The following is a 19,924-nucleotide window of genomic DNA, read 5'->3' on the forward strand; positions in this document are numbered from 1 at the left end:
TCAGTGAAACAACCGCACCTTTCATGTAAAAATACTTGTGGTAGTAGCGTGCCCCCAGGTCCGCATGCTCTATGAAGTAGTTGCTCTTGCCCTGCTGCTTCACGTGGCTCTCCCGGGGCTCCTCTAACACAGATACAGCGTCGTTGGGGCTTTGTAGGCTCCTCCAGCGGCCGCCGCAGCTTCGCGGAGACCCCAAACCCACCCTCTCCTCCCCCCCCATCTCATTGCGGAAGTGCGGGCAGCTCAAGAGCAGGTCGTTGTCGTTCCCGTCCCCCTCATCCAGCAGGGAATGCTCAGGGTCTTCAGCGCCTGACCCACCCCCCGTCCCGCCCCCAACACCTTGAGAGGGCGAAGAGGGCACCGCCTGGTTGAGGGGACGGTGCTGGGAGGCAGCCGACGCCCCGGAGGTGATGTTTTTCTTGCGGCCGACGCTGTCACGGTTCGTGGCCGCCTCTAACAGGTCGAAGAGGATGCTCTGCACGTCGTAGTGGGCGAAGTTGCGCACCCACGTGCCCCCACCGGCCTGTTCGCACGGCATGAGTGGAGACTGGGAGGATCCCGGCTTTGACTTCTTTACCAGTCCTTCAGGCTTCGGGGGCTTGGCCGGCTTTTGACTGTCGCCGGCGGGCGCCGACAGGGCTCGGAAAAAGCCATCCGGCTCGGGAGGGTTTTCCTGGAGTCCCAGCAGCAGGAATGGATCCTTGAAGCGTAGCGCGCTGGGACTGAGAACTCCCTGCTCTTCTGTGCTGGGCTCTGATGGGTGACTCTGCCTCTCCAGCGATGAGAGACTCCCGTACTCACGGTGGAGGACTATGCCAGGCTCGCCCTGACCCCCCGGTCCCGTCTTCTCACTGCTGACACGGGCCACTTTGACCCCGGCCTTCCCTGCCGCATCGAGGTCACCCAGGGTCACGTCACTGTTGCTGCGCTGCATGATGTGGCCCCGGCCGACCGAACGCAGGTTGAACCCCGCCCTGCTGGGCGTCATGCTCTCCAACTCCGCGCCCTCGCCCTCTCTCCTGGGAGGCCATTCGGCCACCACGCGCGTCCGCACGCCGCTTTCACGTTTGGGGTCAAAGTTCACGGTGGTCAGTGGTGGGCGCGGGCTCTGCCGGCGGAGTTTACGAATGAAGAGGTCATCCGACTGCATGATGCTCTTCTCCTCAACAGGTCCTCTCTCTCTCTTCCTTGAACTCACCCTTCTCACCTCCCCTCACTGGCCCTCTGTCTTGCTGCGAGATGTTCGGAGACTACGTCTGGAGGAACTAGGCGACTGACTCGTGTGCATATGAAACCACGAAGGCGAGGTCATACCTCTGTCACCAGCAGGGCTCTGCTCTGCCCACCACCGTCTTGCTCTCTCATCCACAGAAAGCACAGCCTGTTCCAGCCAGCACGTGGATGACGGCTAAGCATTCTCAGGGAGTCTTTCTAGGCATGTTGAAACAGGGCAGTTCTTTCTCATCATCTCAAACAAGCTCACACAGGAGCCTCTTGCTTGCTCCTTTTTACTCAACTCCAAATCCACCTGGACTGATCCAAAATGTGCGCTGCCCCGATCCAGGCCGAGCCGGGGGCAGGGGATTCAATTCCTGCCGAAGCCCAGCGCGGTCCTCTCTGAGTCAGGCCGGTCTGTGTCGCCGAGCTTCCTCTCCCGACTCTCATGCGCTGTCGATCATCGCAGCCGGTCACAACTCAGCATCCTGTAAACACACACACGCACACACACACAGATTAAAGCATGAGAGGCTGAGGAGACGACTCAGATTTTAATCAGGCAGCATGCAGCGTTTAATTCCACGTTGTGAGTGGCCACTGTGCGTAACTGTTAGTGAGTTATTTCGAAACCATAGTCTAGTGAGGTAACTCCATTGCACCACCGCGCTCTTCGCTTTCAGTCCAAAACACAACAACACACTTCCCCTTCCTTTATTCATATAATAGCAAAGCTCTGCAGCCTGATCTGTGCAGCAAAACGAGCACCAGGGACAGAGGAGTTCTTACTGCCCAAACAGGACCACCAACTCCAATCAATTGCCCCGGTGCCAGGCTCCCAGGCGTTCTTGAAGCAGGTACAAACAATGATCAACGTCTTGTGCAAGAACCTCGCCACTATGAATGTGCGCGGCTATGTTTGATGCACCGCGCATTGTTCCATCTCACTCTGCTACTTCTGTTCATGTAGGTTATTATTATTATCCAACCCCCCCCCACCCCGCCCCGAGCCAAAAATAGCGGGGTCTATCCGCGGCCATGCCGCGGGCACCCTCCACCCAGCCTCGTCCGCACAATGGCCACCCTCCTCACAGGGGAGGGGTCTTCCTGAGCACCGTTCTGGCGGCAGGAGGAACAGCAATAAAGTACACAATGAAACAGACCCAGCCAAGCTTTGTGAGACTTCGGAATTGAACCTCTCCTGAATTCTCCCCCAAAAGGTCAAGTGCAAAAGTAACGATGGAAGCGGAAAACTGGGTGAAATGTTTCATTAATAGAACACAAACAGTAACCTTAACTGTGCTCGCGTTCTCTTTCTGATTCTCTCATATGCCCGCATGCACGCACGCATGCACATGCACACGCTCACAGTGACAGAGGCACTTGGGTCATCTTGAGACTTAAATGCAAACTTTAACAAGGAAAGAGAAAGAATATATGAGAAGCAAAGCTCATTAGGTGACACGTGGTTTAAAACTAATGTGAACCAATGGCTAGCTAAAGTGAGTGGACATCACTCAGGCCATGAGAAGTGGTAAAGTTTGCACACAGCTGCAAAGTCAATTCATATAAAAATGCAAGCAAATATCATTAGATGCAAGGCTATTTACAAAAGTTGTCATTTTGTGTTACCCTGCTGATGTCGGGCACGTTCAGTTGAACCACACTCTAATCGAGGTGACCAGACTTTTGCATGTGACTACATAATTCGTCAGTAACAAACAAAACTGTTTATCGACATTTCCGACGTGATTTAAAATTATGGTTAAACTGTGTAGCTAATTAAGCTGCTCAAGTTAGATTATCATTGCTAGGTCACGTCTGAGTCTTGAATATGTAGTTTAAACGTATCACAGCCTGCATCATATCCGGCTGATGCAGATGGTTTAACTAAATCGTTTAAAATAAGATCACAGTTTGTACAGAAGAGCACAGGGTTCGCGTTCAGGCAGTTGGAACCGTCATCATTCTCATCATTATTAATAACTAGCATTCCCGGACATTTACCAGTAACCATTATGCGAAAAAAAACAGACCTTAAACCAGAAACAGCACGAGAAATGTCAGTTTCGAGCCGAACTCACCAAATAAAGCGCCGTCTGGAGGACACATAGTAGTCTCACCTCCTGTCTTTGTCTCTTCTGAGCGTAATTCTGAATAAATTGACGTCAAACATGTAAACTCGGAAACAGAGGTGTGAGGGACACGCATTTCATCTGCGCTTTATCGAGCTTTAGCGGCTTCCTGCCTCCCTCTGCTTCTGGCCCCTGTCGAAAAGATTTGCAGCCTTGCGAACAGGTGCAGTGATGCAGCGAGTGGCTCCAGTGCGCGCGCGCCTGGGAAGCCAGCACAGACCAGCTCTGCAGAGATGTGTTCAGGAGGTGAGAGTGGAGGATGTGATGCTCTCTCTCTCTTTCTCTCTCTCTCTCTGTCGCTGTCTCCCTCTCATTCGCTCTCTCTCTCGCTCTCTCTCTCTCACACACACACACACTCTAGTGTACCACGCACAACACAATTCGCACGCAACACACAAACTCTCCTTGTTAATATTTAGTGTCCCAGCTTGACTCATCTCATACTGCATTCCAGCTCTGCTCTCTTACATCGCTCCTACACGATCACAGCAGCCGTTCCTGGAGTGAACCATCTAGACATCCTCCATAAAACACAACAAGATCTAGGCAATACAAAAATTCTCGAGAAATAATTTTGATAGAAACTGCTTATTGCAAACCCACATCAATTTAAAGTTAATTTGATGTCTTGCAATTAGCAACCAATCTGTGAGAATTCACTGAAGGTTTAGTGTAGTGACGCATGATATTAGTTTCAAAGTTGCTGAATCCTGCAGCAGTTGTCTCTTCAGGAAGGAACAGTATTTTCAATTTGCACATTTAAAATAGAACTACTGAGCGCAATCAGATGATGCAAAGAGGCAAGAGGAACCACCGCCCACCCGCCCCAAACAATGTACATCTCAATGTTCTACACTCCCAGTATAAAATATCTAGTTGATAATAAAGTTTGAATTGCTTCCTATTCTCATGTAGCATGTCAGTTATCACTCTCTGAGTCCAGGTCTTACAATTTGTTCACCTTCCGAAAAAATTAGGAATGAGTTTCTAGCAATGTCATTGCTTTTCTAGTCTACACAACCATATAATTAATCAAGGCTGTGATCAGTACTACCCTAACCTACATCTGATGTAAGATGAAGAATTAGGCTTTGAAACCATGGCAACATGGCCTTTGTGTCACACCAGCCTGTGCTAAATGAGTACGTTTATCCCACGGTAAATCATCTTCCCCCAGGGCCAGGTCCCACGAACCACTCAATCAGGCCACTTTGTTCATATCATAGCCTTGCAGCTCACTTTAACCTAGTAAAAAGGTGTATCGTTTCCTTAAAAGTCACTAGAAAAAGTTTTTAAAATGTGGGGCTTTTTTTTTTTTCAAGTGAATTCTTCCCTGGCCTTGCTGGTATGCCTCGATTCCTCTTCTGCCCTGCAGGAGAGATTGAACCTAAAAAAACTGTAAAGGTCAGACTTCTGTTTTTGCAAAAATGTACACAGACACACACACACACACACACACAAACACACACACACACACACACAATTATGTGTTATATTATAACACTGATTCTCCTCATTGCCCACAGGATGTAGCAGGTTTGTCACAGAATAACAGTAAGACCAGAACTGTTATAGAGCCAAAAACTGAAAATGAACAGGGGTGATTTTGTCGGATTTAAGAGCCACAAGAATGCAGCCTAAAATAAACAGACAAAAAGGTGGGATAAAAAAAATACATAAAATCTAGTAACCACAGTGAGAAATCTCTGCGTAAACCGAGTGTGTGACTTGCATGATGTGAAAGATTCAGTGTAATTTTTTTTTCTAGACTTACTCCCAATAACCACAAGTTCCTGTTCCACATTGAGCTGGACAGAATCACTTCACACAGCCATTTCTGTCCCCTTACCTCTACCAGGTCCACAAACGCATGCACAAGGTCATTCTTCACCCAGTTCCCCATTTCTTGTCTGAAGCCCACCCTACCCACAGCTGAGAAACACCTCACGGGTTCACACTGTATTCCCGTGGCCTGGCTCAACTCGCATAATCCATCGGCTATCCCTTCGTCGACTGTCATGTATGACCAGTGAACTTCGGTTAGCTGGACGTTTCCGGGGGGTCGACCCCTCTTGGCCTGGTGGACACTCTGAGGTGCTTAAAAGACACCAGCCATACTGCTGTGCCCTGGAGGCTCATACCCCCAGGCTTCACTACCATGGCAGTGCCAAGGCTGTGCTGAGATTGCCCCTCCTGAGATGTAGTGCAGAAGGTACAACATAGCTAATGAGCTACACACTTAAATGCAACTACAAAAAGGTGGCTGAGTTTCGATGAACTCAGATTTTTAAGGCAGCCAAATTACTCACTTTTTAAAAGGTACTGCGATACATTTCATTTACAGTGTGGCTGGCGGGTATAGGTACAAGGCAGTTTCTTCTAAACGTGCAGCTGTATATGCACTCCTCATAGACACATAATGTTCTATTCACACATCCAAAAACACCAGCATTGAGGCAGCACACTCAGAGTGGGCCACTGCAGAAGCCAGCTGGCGGGACGCGGCCCAAACCGCAGTGTTTCCGTCGACTCCATCAGGAGATTAAGGGAAGATGGATTATGCTGTACAGGCAGGGAGAATCTTAAACCGAAGATGGGGGAGTTTATTAACAAGCTAACTCAAATACACTTAAACCGAAGATGTGGGAGTTTATTAAAAAGCTCGCTCAAATACACTTAAACCGAAGATGGGAGAATTTATTAACGAGCTCACTCAAATACACTTCCTACTGCCACATGGAAACAGTCCCTGGATATCAGTTTAGCAGTTTACAACTTCACATTGTATAGCTAGTCCCAGATGGAGATAATGAGGGCAGGCCTTTAGACATAGTGGACAGTGGGTGTAAGGTCCTTTGTTACTGAGAACAGAAATTACAACTCGAACATGCTTGTTTGGTTTCCATATTAAGAATCTATGAGCTATGATAAACCTCTGTGGTTGCTCAGGGAATTGGTTGGTAATTCCACTCCTGTGTTTGGGACTTTCCTGGGCAATTCAAAAATGCCTGTATAACAGAGAAAATGGAAAGGTAGCTTTTGTGACATTTCTAGTTTAAGGATTGGGGAAACTTTGAACACTGGGCCAGTTCCAGAGAGGCACCACAAGAATTGGTGCTCATCAGAGCAGATCTACTTTCAGAATGGTGTCAATCTTTTCAGTAGGTTAAACCTGCTCACTGCTGTGGTGCAGCTGGAGTGTGTGAGTAGTCGTGTGTGAACTGTCAGACTTCACACCTTTCTCTTCTCCTTCCTTAACAACCCATGATCACTCAGTGGTCTGTCACAGTGTGTTTACTGTCATTCACGCACACACACACGCACACACACACACAAATCAGTGATTGTGTGACCTTGGAGTTGTGACGGTTGCCATAATGACCCGTTGGCAGGAGAGGCTGGGGGGGATTCATGCCATCTTCCTGTTTGGTGTGAAGGACAAGGCCAAAATGTTCACTATTTGTTCTAGCAGGATATAACAATGGAAAAGGGGGGTCAGAGGGCTCTGTGGTGGGTTGTCATAGTGATAAACGGGTCGGCTCATGGAAGCGGCACTTCCTGCACCCTTCTCTTCCCCTCCTACTCTCACTGCCTCTCTTCCTATGGGGAGGGGGGGGGGGCTTTCCTGTCCAGGAAATGATGTCACATTCAGGCTCACCCTAAGTGTCCACTGATAAAGACTGTCATCATGGTGTCCTATTTTGACTGACCGAAGAAGTAAATCGACCCACCAGGTATGAATCTGGTTCCACTCTCTCCTTGTCTCACCAGACTCAAATCAGATTCCACTTGACTCATTCACATCTAAATTGCCAATCCTGTACATGATGATCAGCTGAATAAACATGATTAAAATGTCCAAAACGCATATCCTTTAGCCAAAGTAAGCTGGATCCCTGCCAACAAATCAACCCCCACCACTGCCCATCATTGCTGTTAAAGACTGAGTACTCTTGAAAACTCCCCAAAGCATTAGTATCAATTACTGTATAAAGTATAACCTGTACACTTATATGCTCGAACACGGTGGAGTTACTTTGTATACTAAGGCTTCGGTAGCAGACAAACATTACATTTCCATCACAGACACATATCATTCGGTTCCAGGTTAGCACCCATAGTTAGCAATTACATTTTAGAAAATATCATTCAAAACACAATCATTCAATAACATCTGCATATATAATATAGTTGAAATGCTGCTGCACCCTCCCCCAGATCTCCAGCGTGAGAGACTGGGAGTCTCTGGAGACATGGTGGAGTGTGTAAAGAGAAATCAAATTAAGGGGCAAACACCCAAACTGCCATTCAAAATGCCATTTGTCTTGTTTTTGCTTTTGTGTATTCTCTCTTCTGTATGGTCAGCATTCAAATAAACACACACACACACACACACACACACACACACACACACTCTCACGCACACACACACACACACACACACACTCACACACACACACACACACACTCTCACGCACACACACTCTCACGCACACACACACTCACGCACACACACACACTCTCACGCACACACACACACACACACACGCACACACACACTCTCACACACACACACACACACACACACACTCTCATGCACACACACACACACACACACTCTCACACGCACACACACACACACACACACACACACACACACACACACACACACACACACACACACACACTCTCTCACACACACACACACACACACAGATAACCCTTATTTGCTAATGAGCCATGACAAATATTCACATTTCCATACAGTCATAACAATAAATCCTTTTAAAATATACGTTTTTTTTTTTAATCTTCAAACAACTGAACAATCTGGATAATGTTAGAATTTATCTCTTGGCAAGGTCTCAGAACTTGTTCAGAAGTAATATTACTGTTGCAAATAAAAGCCGTAAGCCATAGGCCATATGCAGTACATCATGAATCATTTAACAAAATTGTTTTCATGTCCTATAAAACATTACCATATGCTCGATACATATGGTCACTAAAGGCATACATGTGTTTGTCTCTACATGTAAGTGGTTGTAGAAAGAACTGAACTTCATTCAAGTTCATTGGAAGTGTGTTGATCCACTTACCAAAAAGAGCTACATGTTCAGAAGCCACTAATGGAAGTTCATACCTTGGAGGTGTACAGCTGAAGACTTCAACCCATCTTTTGCTCTGCACAGTTGGTGGTAACCATGTTCTTCTGAGCCATTCCTTTTCTGACCTTCATATCACTGCTTTACAGTTACAGCATTTATCTGACATGTTTATCCAAAGCAACTTACAATCATGACTGAGTACAACTTGAGCAATTGAGGGCCTTGCTCAGGGGCCCAACAGTGGCAAATTAAACCCACAATCTTCCGTTTACAAGTCAAGGACCTTAACCACTGAGCTACCACTGCCCACTGCTTTGCTGTTTACTTTTGGGTGGTGGAACACCCTAAACCCAGCGGTGCCACCGGCCTCTGTAGAACCCCAGCAACGCCGCTGTGCCTGATAAACCCGTACCAGCACAACACCCACTGACGCGCCTCTGTGTCAACGTTGCTGCTCTTTTGAGAATCAAAATCTGGCCAGCAGTGGTCCTGTGGTCAGACACGCACCAGCGAGAAATGCGTCAGAAGAAGGCTGGTGGACTGTGTGAACCGACCTGGTGCGGAACTTTTAGAACTGTAGAACGCCCCTGTACATCCCTGATCAAGACCGAATGGTGAGGATATAATCACTAAAATGATCAAAGTTAACTCCAGAAAAGCGAGCTGAACTGGACTTGGGCACTGCCGTTTGGGAAATCTTTTCAAATTTGTTATTCTCTGTGTCCAAATCAAGAGCTTCAGATACAGCCATCAGTATTGTTAACGCTGACTAGAGACCCGCCTGAAGGATTCCATCATCACGATTCTGTATCGACCAGCAGAAGGCATTGATTTGGGTAATTGAGCCAATTAACCCCTGATTCTCACTGTTCCTTGCAGCCAATTCTAGGAACTGGTATAGACTGGTTCACGTCTTATTGCATTTTACTACCTTTTAGAACTTCCATGTTGCTGACTACATGGACTATATAATGTTGCAGAAGAAAAAACCAGTAACACCAAATATCACATTGAATGGCATTATGCATGTTTCTCACTGCTTCCCTGTTCTTCTGCTGCTTACCTCATCATGCTCTCTTCCTCCTGGCTCTTGCTGGCTCTCTTGCTCCATCATTCATTCGATGTTTCTTTTCTTTCGTACCTATGCGTTTCTCGGCAGGCTGTGAAAACAGATGTGTTGGCCAGCTAGAGGTGACTTTGGTCTGAAACAGCTCTCCTGATCTTGCTATCGGCACTGCTGGACACAACGGTTTGTTACCTGCCCTGGATTTATTTATTTATTGCTGACCATTAGAACGATTGGTTTGTGCTAATAGGAGCACAGACCCACATATGGTTTCTACTTACCACCCTGAAATTGCATGTTACTAACAGGGTTCACTTGCCATCAGCTTTGCTGCATATAACAGAAGCCAGAGTTTGGGGTTTGAAGCCAGTCACTGTGTTGAAAATGGTTCTTAGGATCCAGGGTGGTCCCAGAGCTGAGATTACATCAGTGAAGGCCAGTAATCGGAACCTTAATGTTCTTACTGTGCCGATCTCAGAGGTAATTGACTAGAGATAGCAGAGATGCAGTAAGGGCAATAATTTGTTTTCTAGGCTAATTTTGGCTTGCTTCCAAGAGTGAGTCAAAGCCAAAGACACACACACACACACATACACACACACACACACATACACACACACTTTTACATCTATCCCCTTCACCTAAACATACTGATTTTAAAGTATGCAGGGCATGCTCTCTTGTATTCCTTCACTATGCTTCCCCGCCAGACATCGTTAGCGTCAATTTGCAGCCAGTATAATGAGACCTGTGCTGTTATAGGACATGACAAGGTTTGTTGCGTCATAGTAACACAGCTATTTGTGTGGGCTCTCACAGCATAATGAGGTCAAACCCACCTTTGGGCTGTGCCTTTTTTTAGAATCTGCTGATGACAGGGGGAAAAAGCAGCTAATTTTCTGGAGCGGATTGACCAAAAATCTGTCCTTCAGGAAAGAGACTGGACATGCATCTGGTGTGGTTTAATAATTAATAAGTGCGGTTAGACCAGGGGGGTTGTTTGGGTCATACATTTCTCAATTATTTATGGGTAAACTAGCCAAGTCTCCATTCAGTGCATCAGGTGCAAGGTTTGGTTAGCTCAGAACACACTGAGATATGGAACTCCGCACACTGCAGTCTAGGAGCATTCTGCAGCCAGATGTCTGTGATGGCTGCGTGTCTTTCACTGATCCGAAAATAGTTTTGATGTCTTTTGACGTGTATTGAATCTAAAATTTAGGCTGGTGCAGCTGGTCCTAGGTCAGGGTCAGCTTTCAGAGAGTCGGACCTACAAAGAAGCAGACCTCACTAATGTGCATGTTTTATTAATGTAGATCTAAAAAGGTAGAAGAGGGATCACATAGAACCGTACATACCCACGGAGGATACAAAAACTTTGACCTTGGGGTCAAAATCAGGTCAAGAAGCTGAAGTACTCACTTCCTCCATGTTGTTTGCTACAACAATGATGAAATGATGATACTGGTAAAATGGCATCTGTCCATCCACAAGCACGTCCATCTATTTGTCCAGCCATCCAGCCATCTATCAATCCGCTGTTCTGTCCCCCGGCAAAATAAAAGCCACTAGCCAGCTGCCTGTCTGAGAACTCTCTCATTGGCTGAGGAGAAAATACAGATTAACCGTCGAAGGCTTTTTAAACGTTTGAAGTCTGCTGGTTTTCTGGACAGAGGAATGTATTTGTGAATATATTTCTGTGTGTCTTTACATTCAAGTGTGCATGTATATGCACTTTTGTGCGTCTCTGTGTGTGTGTGTGTGTGTGTGTGTGTGTGTGTGTATGTGTGTGTGGGTGTAATAGTGCCTTGCTAAATGCTGTCTCTGTGGCTCCTTGTGCTCTGAGTGGCTAAGCTACACTTTCACTTTAAGAGTGTATCACTAGGCAGAGAAGTGGCTGATGAATGCGTCTGTAGCTGTGTCAGTCTGGCAACGCAGCATACAGTCACAAACGCTGGAGCTCAGTGTAGCCCACGCTATCGCCGCACGCTAACCCCCCCCCCCCCCCAACCCCCTGCTAAACACTCATATTAAAATCAAATCTGGCTGAGCTAAACTGATTCCAGGTTAAAAATAATAGATGATTCAAAATACAAAGCGCAGGGGGTGTGATGAGTGCTTTGTGTCTGGCGTACTTTCCGTGACTTCCTCTTTTGTCTGTATGTAACCGTGTGTTTCCTCTGTACACATGTGCATGTGTATGCAAGTTCCTGAGACTGGATTGAGTGTGTGTGTGTGTGTGTGTGTGTGTGTGTGTGTGTGTGTGTGTGCTTGTGTGAGTGTATGTGTGTGCCTTAGACCCCCACAGACATGTGGCCTGCTGCCCATAGGGGCAGGAAGAACAGCTGTCCCAAAGAAACAGAAAACGAGGGAGAGAACGAGGGAGTGAGATTCCCATCACTGGGACCATTATGCCCAGCCACACTATCCACTGTGTGCCTCTGATGCCTGTGCAGCTGGGCCTGAAGAGAGAGACCCTACACCCTTCCCACGGGGAGAAACCATCTGAACAGCCCCTCCTGCCCTCGCACTCTTCTTTTTCTCTCTTTCCCTCTCTCTTTCCCACTCGTCTTCCCAGATAGGATGCACTGTGACCTCCCTAATTCCCCTTTTCACCAACCACACCACCATTGTGCTCCCTGCCACAACACCTGACAGTCTCGCACACACACAAAGACAGTGATGCGGAACAGACCTCTGGTGCTCGGCATGTTACCGCCCACAGCAAACGTCCGAACAATGCCATGTCAAAGGCGAAAAAGACAAATAACCAATTTCCTGAAATGACACCAGTGCAGCAGGGGCTGGCACGCTCCTTCCAACCGCTTTCAGCACTCCTGAAATATCGTGACCTCGCCAAACGACGCTCCGCTTCTAGTCTCTCGACCGGACAGGACAGACGCCAGGGCAGTACACGTGGCGGAGGTTTGCTGTTGGCGGTAGGCATGGTTCCTGACCCTTCGCGCCGATTCACCGTTTTCGAGGCTGAGATGTTTTCGCTTCCTAAAATGTGGCGGCCCCTGGCCAGCTGTGCGCACCGCCGGCTGCCCGGCGGAAAAAGTCGCGAGTGACTGCCGCAATCGATGGCCCCGCGCAAAAGACCCTCCGCCTCCAAACCCCTGAACGCACGGGCCGTGCTTTATCCCTGGAGGGGCTACTGATTCACAGATTCATCGTTATGCAAACAGATGGCGAACCTGAGATGAACAGAGGAGTTAAAAGATTCCATTTGGCTTTGTGTTAGTTTCCAAAATAAAATAAAATACAATAAAAGAGGCACTCATGTCAATCATAATGGCACCTCGATTTGAGGCGATTTTGAAGGGTCACTTTGTTACTGGCTGCTTTAAGTGATGGCACAGAAGTGCGACAGACTGATGAATGGACTTGTTTCTTGTGCTGAGAACTGATGGGCATACTTCAATAATGACACACACTGGCCACTGGAAACTATGGAAGCATTGAAGTATGAAGTGTAGCCATTGTTAGAACCAGAGCACAACAGTGAGTGCAGTAAATTGCTCTAATTCCATGATAAACTCAATAGGAAGCCGATATGGACACTAGGATGTAGAATGTAACACATTCATTATTTGACATCGGTGCTAAGATTAACAACATCTAGAGCAGGTAACTCCAATTCCAGTGGAAGTCCTTATTACTGTGCCTTGGCCTTATTGATGTTCCTAAGTTAGAAAAGTAGAAAGAGTCTGTGAAAATGCCATTTCTAGATATAGTAAAAACAGGAGTGGCTAGATTAAATGAGAAGCATGGTTGAGGGTAGTGGAGGAGGAACAGGAACAAGAAAAGAGCATGTAGTCTATGGCCCAGCATCCCCACTCCTGCCCCACAGCCTGACCTGCATGTGGAGTCTAGTGTTTCTGCTTCCTCTCCTCACAGACGAGTGGCATCAGTTCCTAGAGCGGTTTTTCCCCTTGTGAATGCTTGCTCTTGTGTGCCTTGCGGGTGGGAACTTAACATGCAAGATACAGGCATGCTATAGACCAAGCCATTCGCCCCCTCCCTCCCTCTCTCTCTCTCTCTCTCTCTCCCTCCCTCTCTCCCTCTCTCTCTCTCTCTCTCTCTCTCTCTCCCTCCCTCCCTCCCTCCCTCTCTCTCTCTCTCCCTCCCTCCCTCTCTCTCTCTCTCCCTTCACTCCCTCTCTCTCTCTCTCTCTCTCCCTTCACCCTCCCTCTCTCTCTCTCTCTCTCCCCTCCCTCCCTCTCTCTCTCTACCATTTCTCCCTCTCTCTCTCTCTCTCTCTCTCTCTCTCTCCTTCTCCCTCTCTCTCTCTCTCTCTCTCTCTCTCTCCTTCCTCCCTCTCTCTCCCTCTCTCTCTCTCTCTCTCTCTCCCTCCTCTCTCTCTCTCTCTCTCTCTCCCACTTCTCCTCTCTCTCTCTCTTTCCTTCTCCCTCTCTCTCTCTCTCTCTCTCTCTCCCTCCCTCCTTCTCTCTCTCTCTAAATGTCTTGTCACTATTGAAAAGCACCTTTATCACGTCACAGCTGGTCCATACAACACCATTACCCAACTTAAACAATTGAGCAGTTGTCTAAAGCAGACCAGGAGAGTGTGCTGAAGCAAACTGCACCAAACCACTTCCTGTGTGTATCATATCACTGTGTGTGTGTGTGTGTGTGTGTGTGTGTGTGTGTGTGTGTGTGTGTGTGTGTGTGTGTGTGTGTGTGTGTGTGTGTGTGTGTGTGTGTGTGTGCATGTATGTGCCTGTATCTGGCACAATACTAAACAAGAAAATCCTTTCTTTCATCTCTCTCTATCTGTCTAGCCACCACAGAGTAAAAAGGTAACCGGAGAACATTGATCCCACTCGAAATCAACATTAAGAGACATGATAATGCAACTGCTATATTACACGTCATGCACTGGAGTGGAGAGGACTCTGTGGGTTAGAGTGTTGCCTGCAGACAGGGTACTCTAAAGCAGAGTGTTGCCTGCGGATAGGATACTGTAAGACAGAGCATTTCCTGTCGGCAGGACTCTGTGAGGCTCTGAAAAAAAAAAAATGCAGTTAATGCAGTTTTTTTTTTTTACAGTAAGATACACTTACTATATTTTTCATAATTACAGTAAACTGCTATCATTTACATAATACCATATGACAGCTGCCAGTAAATTGTTTATTGTAGATCAAAGACTCAAATAACACTCAATAAACTGACTCTCAGCAGTTGTTTGGTTTGTGTAACTGTGTCATTTCTCACACTGTGTTTATTCTACATATATAAATAATAGGCTTGATTTCTGCTCAAGTTGCCTCAGTGACCTCTTTGTAAGGTCACCTCAGACTAACATCATTCTTTCAGTTGGCATTTTGCAATTTTGTTAAAACGAAGATATTCAGATAAAACCTGATATTTTTTCATACCGGCACTGCACAATGGCAAACAGACTGATCTATTCAACATAAATTGTTGGGCACCTCCAGCCACTGGCAAGGACAGAACATTTGTTTTGAATGTTGTGTTCAACACAATATTAGGAATTATGCTTTGTAAGCCTCAAATATTTCAGTCCAAATTTCACTGGTGTTCCAGTGAACCTACATGAATATTGTGAACCTACGTGAACATTGATAGTGTAACAGTAACACCAGCAAAATCGCTGCATGTTCTGTTTGCTATTGCAAAAGGCTACAAATCGTTAAGACATAAGGATTAACAGTGAGGTCAAAGAGCTTCCAGATGACAAGGAGTTACTACTATCCACATCACCTCGATCGCTGGTGTTAACAGAATGATTGTTAGAAATACTTTGATGGTTTCACTGGTTCTAAATTGGTTGTGGCAAGTTAGCATTTTAAAATTGTAGCTTTTAGAAGAAAAGGACTAGCTTGTATGTGATGGGTGTGATGGGTCCAAGTCTAACTGAATGTTTGTATTCTTCCTGCTTCAGACTTTCATCCTCCATCAGAGATTCCTTTTGCATGGTGGGATGTCACTTATATTATTACATTTACTCTCTCATTATTGAGTTAACATTATGTCAGCGATAACGTGCACTTATTACTGAATTAGCATGGTGTGTGTGTGTGTGTGTGTGTGTGTGTGTGTGTGTGTGTGTGTGTGTGTGTGTGTGTGTGTGAGTTAGGCAAACTCATTACACTACTGTTCTGTGCCTGATTTCCTCTCTTTCAACCACCACCAATTAATTTTACAAGTAATTCTAAAAAAAAATGCTGCCGATAAAAAGCTAATTTTACACCGAAAAACCCATTCATCTATAACTCTCATTTAACTTCACAGAGAATGCCAGAGCCATGCACCCATATAATTTCATTCTTGTTATGAAATTACAACTGGATTTTCCATCGAATTGGCGATTTGTTGTACAGTTTCTTGCTGTATTTTTTTGCAGCCAAACTGTGATGCAAGTAATTGTAAAATTATACTGACATTTTTATACAGTGTGCCTGTGCTTGCAGAATTCAGGGGTTTAGAGCATTGCCTGTGCTGGTCTAGGATCAGCAGTTCATGCCCAGACTCAGCCCACCACGAGTGAAATTGTTCTTAGAGTAGTGCAAAAAAAAAAAAAAAAACATAAAAAAACCCCCCCTGCTTCTGGAGGCAGCAAGCAGTGTTGGGTAAATAAAGCAGTGCGAGTAACCTGGGCTGCATCCATCTCATAACGAATGTGTTATAGCTTTGGCCTGAATTCCCCGTTAATATAAATAAATAAGTGTAAATAAATAGATAATAAGCTGGCAGCGTGATGAGAGTGCAGGGACGGATGCCTGCTGGCTAATGGATGATGGCAGGGTAGGGTGCGTTATAAAAGGTGCTCGCCACTGCTCAGTGAGGTCACTTCCTCTCTGCATTTCCTGTGCAGGGAGGAAAGAGGGCAGTTCAAATACAAAACCAACAAAGCACTCTATCTATCTATCTATCTATCTATCTATCTATCTATCTATCTATCTATCTATCTATCTATCTATCTATCTATCTATCTATCTGTCTGTCTGTCTGTCTGTCTACTCCACATCTGTCTGTCTGTCTGTCTATCCCTATCTATCTGTCTATCTATCTATCTATCTACACAATAATTCAGAAAACTGAAATGGCAACAGAACCAGTACCAGAGACATCTCAGCTACAGACACAGAGCTCCAGAAATATTCTCTCTCTCTCTCTCTCTCTCTCTCTCTCTCTCTCTCTCTCTCTCTCTCTCTCTCTCTCTCTCTCTCTCTCTCTCTCTCTCTCTCTCTCTCTCTCTCTCTCTCTCTCTCTCTCTCCAGCACAGTCTCTGCAGATTCCTTCGTCACACACGTAGATGAAGCAGCATTTCCACCCCACCCCCCTTTTTGGACAGATTTCCAGCATGGTGTATCGGGTTTGATCACTGCTCCCTCCCTGTTTCCACCTAGCTACATTCCACGTTCCTTTTCCCACTGTTGGAGAATAAAAAGGCATTTGTGTTCGCCGCTTGACGTAGCGTACCACGCAGGAGGTCAGGTTAATGAACAACATTTTCGACTCATGCTTGGAAAACACCTAAACAAGTTGTTACTCACAGAACAGGCCTGCTTCCCTGTATTACCAATTAAAACTATAAACCAGTAGTACTGTAATAGAATGTAATGGCAGATCCTTTCTCCACCGGGTTCCCCAGAGTAACCGCTGAATCACTGAAATGTGATGCTTGTTCTCAGCCACTTATCAACAGCAACATGCCAAGGCAATGTTTTTGTAACGTAGACATGGAGTGAGAGAATTTACATGCTCATTGGATATGACACATTTGCCATTCCAGTGTGTAAACAGGACAATGCACTTTTAATACGTTTCCAACTCACAATGCACTTGTAATAGGCTTGTAACTCACAATGCACTGTAAGGACCTTGACCTCTGAAGATGACTTCAATTTTGTGTAAAATGAATGTATCGGGGTATTTTTCAGCTGTCTATGTATTTATCTAGCTTGTTTTTCTCTTTCTGCAGTTCTCGTCCTCTTCCTTCATTGTGTAGTCAGTCTCTGTGCTCAGCTGGTGATGGGGGGATGAGTGTGAATGTGAGGATGACTTCAGCAAAAGGCAAGAGGAAGAGAGAGAGAGAGAGAGAGAGGAGGGAGTGGGTAAAAGGAGGGAGGGAGGAGTGGAAGTAAGAGAGGAGAGAGGGAGAGGAAGGAGCAGGTAAGAGAGAGAGAGAGAGAGGGAGGAGGAGTGGGTAAGAGAGAGAGAGAGGGAGGGAGGGAGGGAGGGAGTAGTAGAGAGAAGGAGGAAAGTGGGTGAGGAGAGAGAGGAAAGGAAGGAAAGAAGTGTTCAGAGAGAGAGAGAGAAAGAGAGAAGGAAGAGGGAGTGATGAGAGAGAGAGAAGAGGAGGAGGAGGAGGAGGAGGAGAAATGATAGAGAGAGAGAGAGAAGAAGAGGAAGGAGGAGGAAGATGGAAGTGAAGAGGAGAGAGAGAGAGAGAGGGAGTAGAGGAGGGAGAAGGGAGGAGGAAAGAGAGTAAGTAGAAGGGAGAGAGAAGGAGGAGGAGTGGGTAAGAGAGAGAGAGAGAGAGAGAGGATGGAGTGCAGGTAGAGAGGGAGAGAGGGAGGGAGGGAGTGGGTAAGAGAGAGAGAGGGGGAGGGAGGGGGTAAGAGAGAGAGAGGAGAGAGGGGGAGGGTGGGTAAGAGAGAGAGAGAGAGAGAGGGAGGGAGTGGGTGAGAGAGGAGAGGGAGAGAGGGAGGGAGGGAGTGGGTAAGAGAGAGAGAGGGAGAGAGGGAGGGAGGGAGTGGGTAAGAGAGAGGGAGGGAGTGGGTAAGAGAGAGAGAGAGAGAGAGAGGGGGGGAGGGAGGGGGTAAGAGAGAGAGAGGGGAGGGAGTGGGTAAGAGAGAGAGAGGGAGAGGGAGGGAGGGAGTGGGTAAGAGAGAGAGGGAGGGAGTGGAGTGAGAGAGAGAGAGAGAGAGAGAGAGAGAGAGAGGGAGGGAGGGGGTAAGAGGGAGGAGCTCTCATGGTACCAGGTGACATTTGGCAGCATGTCAGGCATCTGTGTCGCAGCGACCGATTGAGGGTCTCCAGTGGAAAGGTTTGAAGCCTCCTGTGGGGCCGGATTCCCTGCCCACCCACTCAATCTTTCCCAAGCTCATGGTTAAATGCACCTTTTCTGTGGTGCAGAGCCACAAAGTGATGATTAGAGTTAAAGCATACACAACATTCTCCGGCAGGATGGACGGCTGCGTGGCAAAATGCAAGGATGTGTGCAGAGGACCCTCCTGGCGGACCTGTCGCTGATTTGACCTGCTTCATCACTCTCTCATATATATACACACACACACACACACACACACACACACACACGTACGTGCAGAAAGCAAGAGGAACCACATATATGCACAGCTGACATGCATATTCTAAAACCAGCCCAGGTGCTTTCAAATGTTTCCAGCCAGCATGATGTTTCCATCGTCTGTGCCGGTCACCTACATTTGGGTCAGCTGTCTAATATTTAAGCATGCTCGTTGTACAAGCCATTAATGCATCTGAGGTGCTCGTGCCGGCTCGCCCGGCTAAATCTCCAAATGCAGAGGCGAGAAACGAAGAGCATGAGAGTTTTTAGCAACAGCACAGAGCAAAGGGGAACTGAAATCAGAATGGTACGAATTTAGACGCGAATGATAAAGGGAGACACAAGGTTATTACGTTTGTCACGGTTTACTTGTACGTGTGGCTATTCTGCCACAGCTAATGTGAGAAAAACCCACCTGATTGAATAGGTCAGTCCATCTGAATGGGACGCAACACTGGAACGTGAAAAAGCAATACGCGTCACGACGGGATTCACTTTAACCTCATGAATTAGCATGAGGGCCAATAGAAAATAAAAAGGAACGTTTTCTTAAGTGCTAGCCTAAGTACTGTGCACTACGTTCCCTCCAAAACCACAGCGAGGCAAAGTCTTTTGTGACCGCTTGAGACTCCATCCTAAAGCTTTGTTCGCATGCACTGCGTGTGTGTGTTCATGTGTGGGGGGGGGTTGGGGGGGTGGGCGAGTTGCTGCATGTGAGTGTGTGTGTGTGTGTGTGTGTGTGTGTGTGTGTGTGTGTGTGTATGTGTGTGTGCGGGTGTGTCTGACATTCAGCTGACTACACACCACAGCTTCCTCTGCTTAGCCTCATCTCACACTTCATGATACATTGCCAACTTCTACATCAAGTGCCAATGTCTACATTTTGGCCTCTTTCAATTTTCCTTGGACAAATTAAGCCAGAAATTTCAATCAAGACAAATTTGCAGGTAATCTAAAAATCTGTGGCTTTACAGGTTTTCTCTTAGTGTCAGAGAGTGTAACCTTTTGATTGATCACACACACATACACACACACACACACACACACACACAAACACACACACTTGACTTTGACACATTCAACAAACTCTTTTTACATTTTCAAAATCTAAATGCTC

At 46.6% G+C, this 19,924-nt stretch overlaps 1 protein-coding gene across 8 annotated transcripts in view; it reads right to left on the reverse strand.

Moving 5' to 3' along the window:
- Nucleotides 1-19,924, reverse strand: part of sipa1 (signal-induced proliferation-associated 1) — a 47,264-nt gene that overhangs the window by 23,955 nt on the left and 3,385 nt on the right. For 3 of the 8 annotated variants that reach the window (XR_004776181.2, XM_035527192.2, XM_081719078.1), the window contains exons 1-2: nt 3,300-5,219; nt 19-1,703 (exon numbers count right to left, since the gene is read on the reverse strand). Coding sequence is in view for 7 of the 8 variants with exons in the window: in XM_035527192.2 (XP_035383085.2) it covers nt 19-1,150 (1,132 nt within the window). In the remaining variant the exon portion in view is untranslated. The other 5 variants (XM_081719081.1, XM_081719080.1, XM_081719082.1 and 2 more) reach the window with 4 other exon arrangements.

Source organism: Electrophorus electricus, chromosome 8 (assembly GCF_041902795.1).
Source record: "Electrophorus electricus isolate QZ-2024a chromosome 8, ASM4190279v1, whole genome shotgun sequence".
Lineage (NCBI taxonomy): Eukaryota > Metazoa > Chordata > Actinopteri > Gymnotiformes > Gymnotidae > Electrophorus > Electrophorus electricus.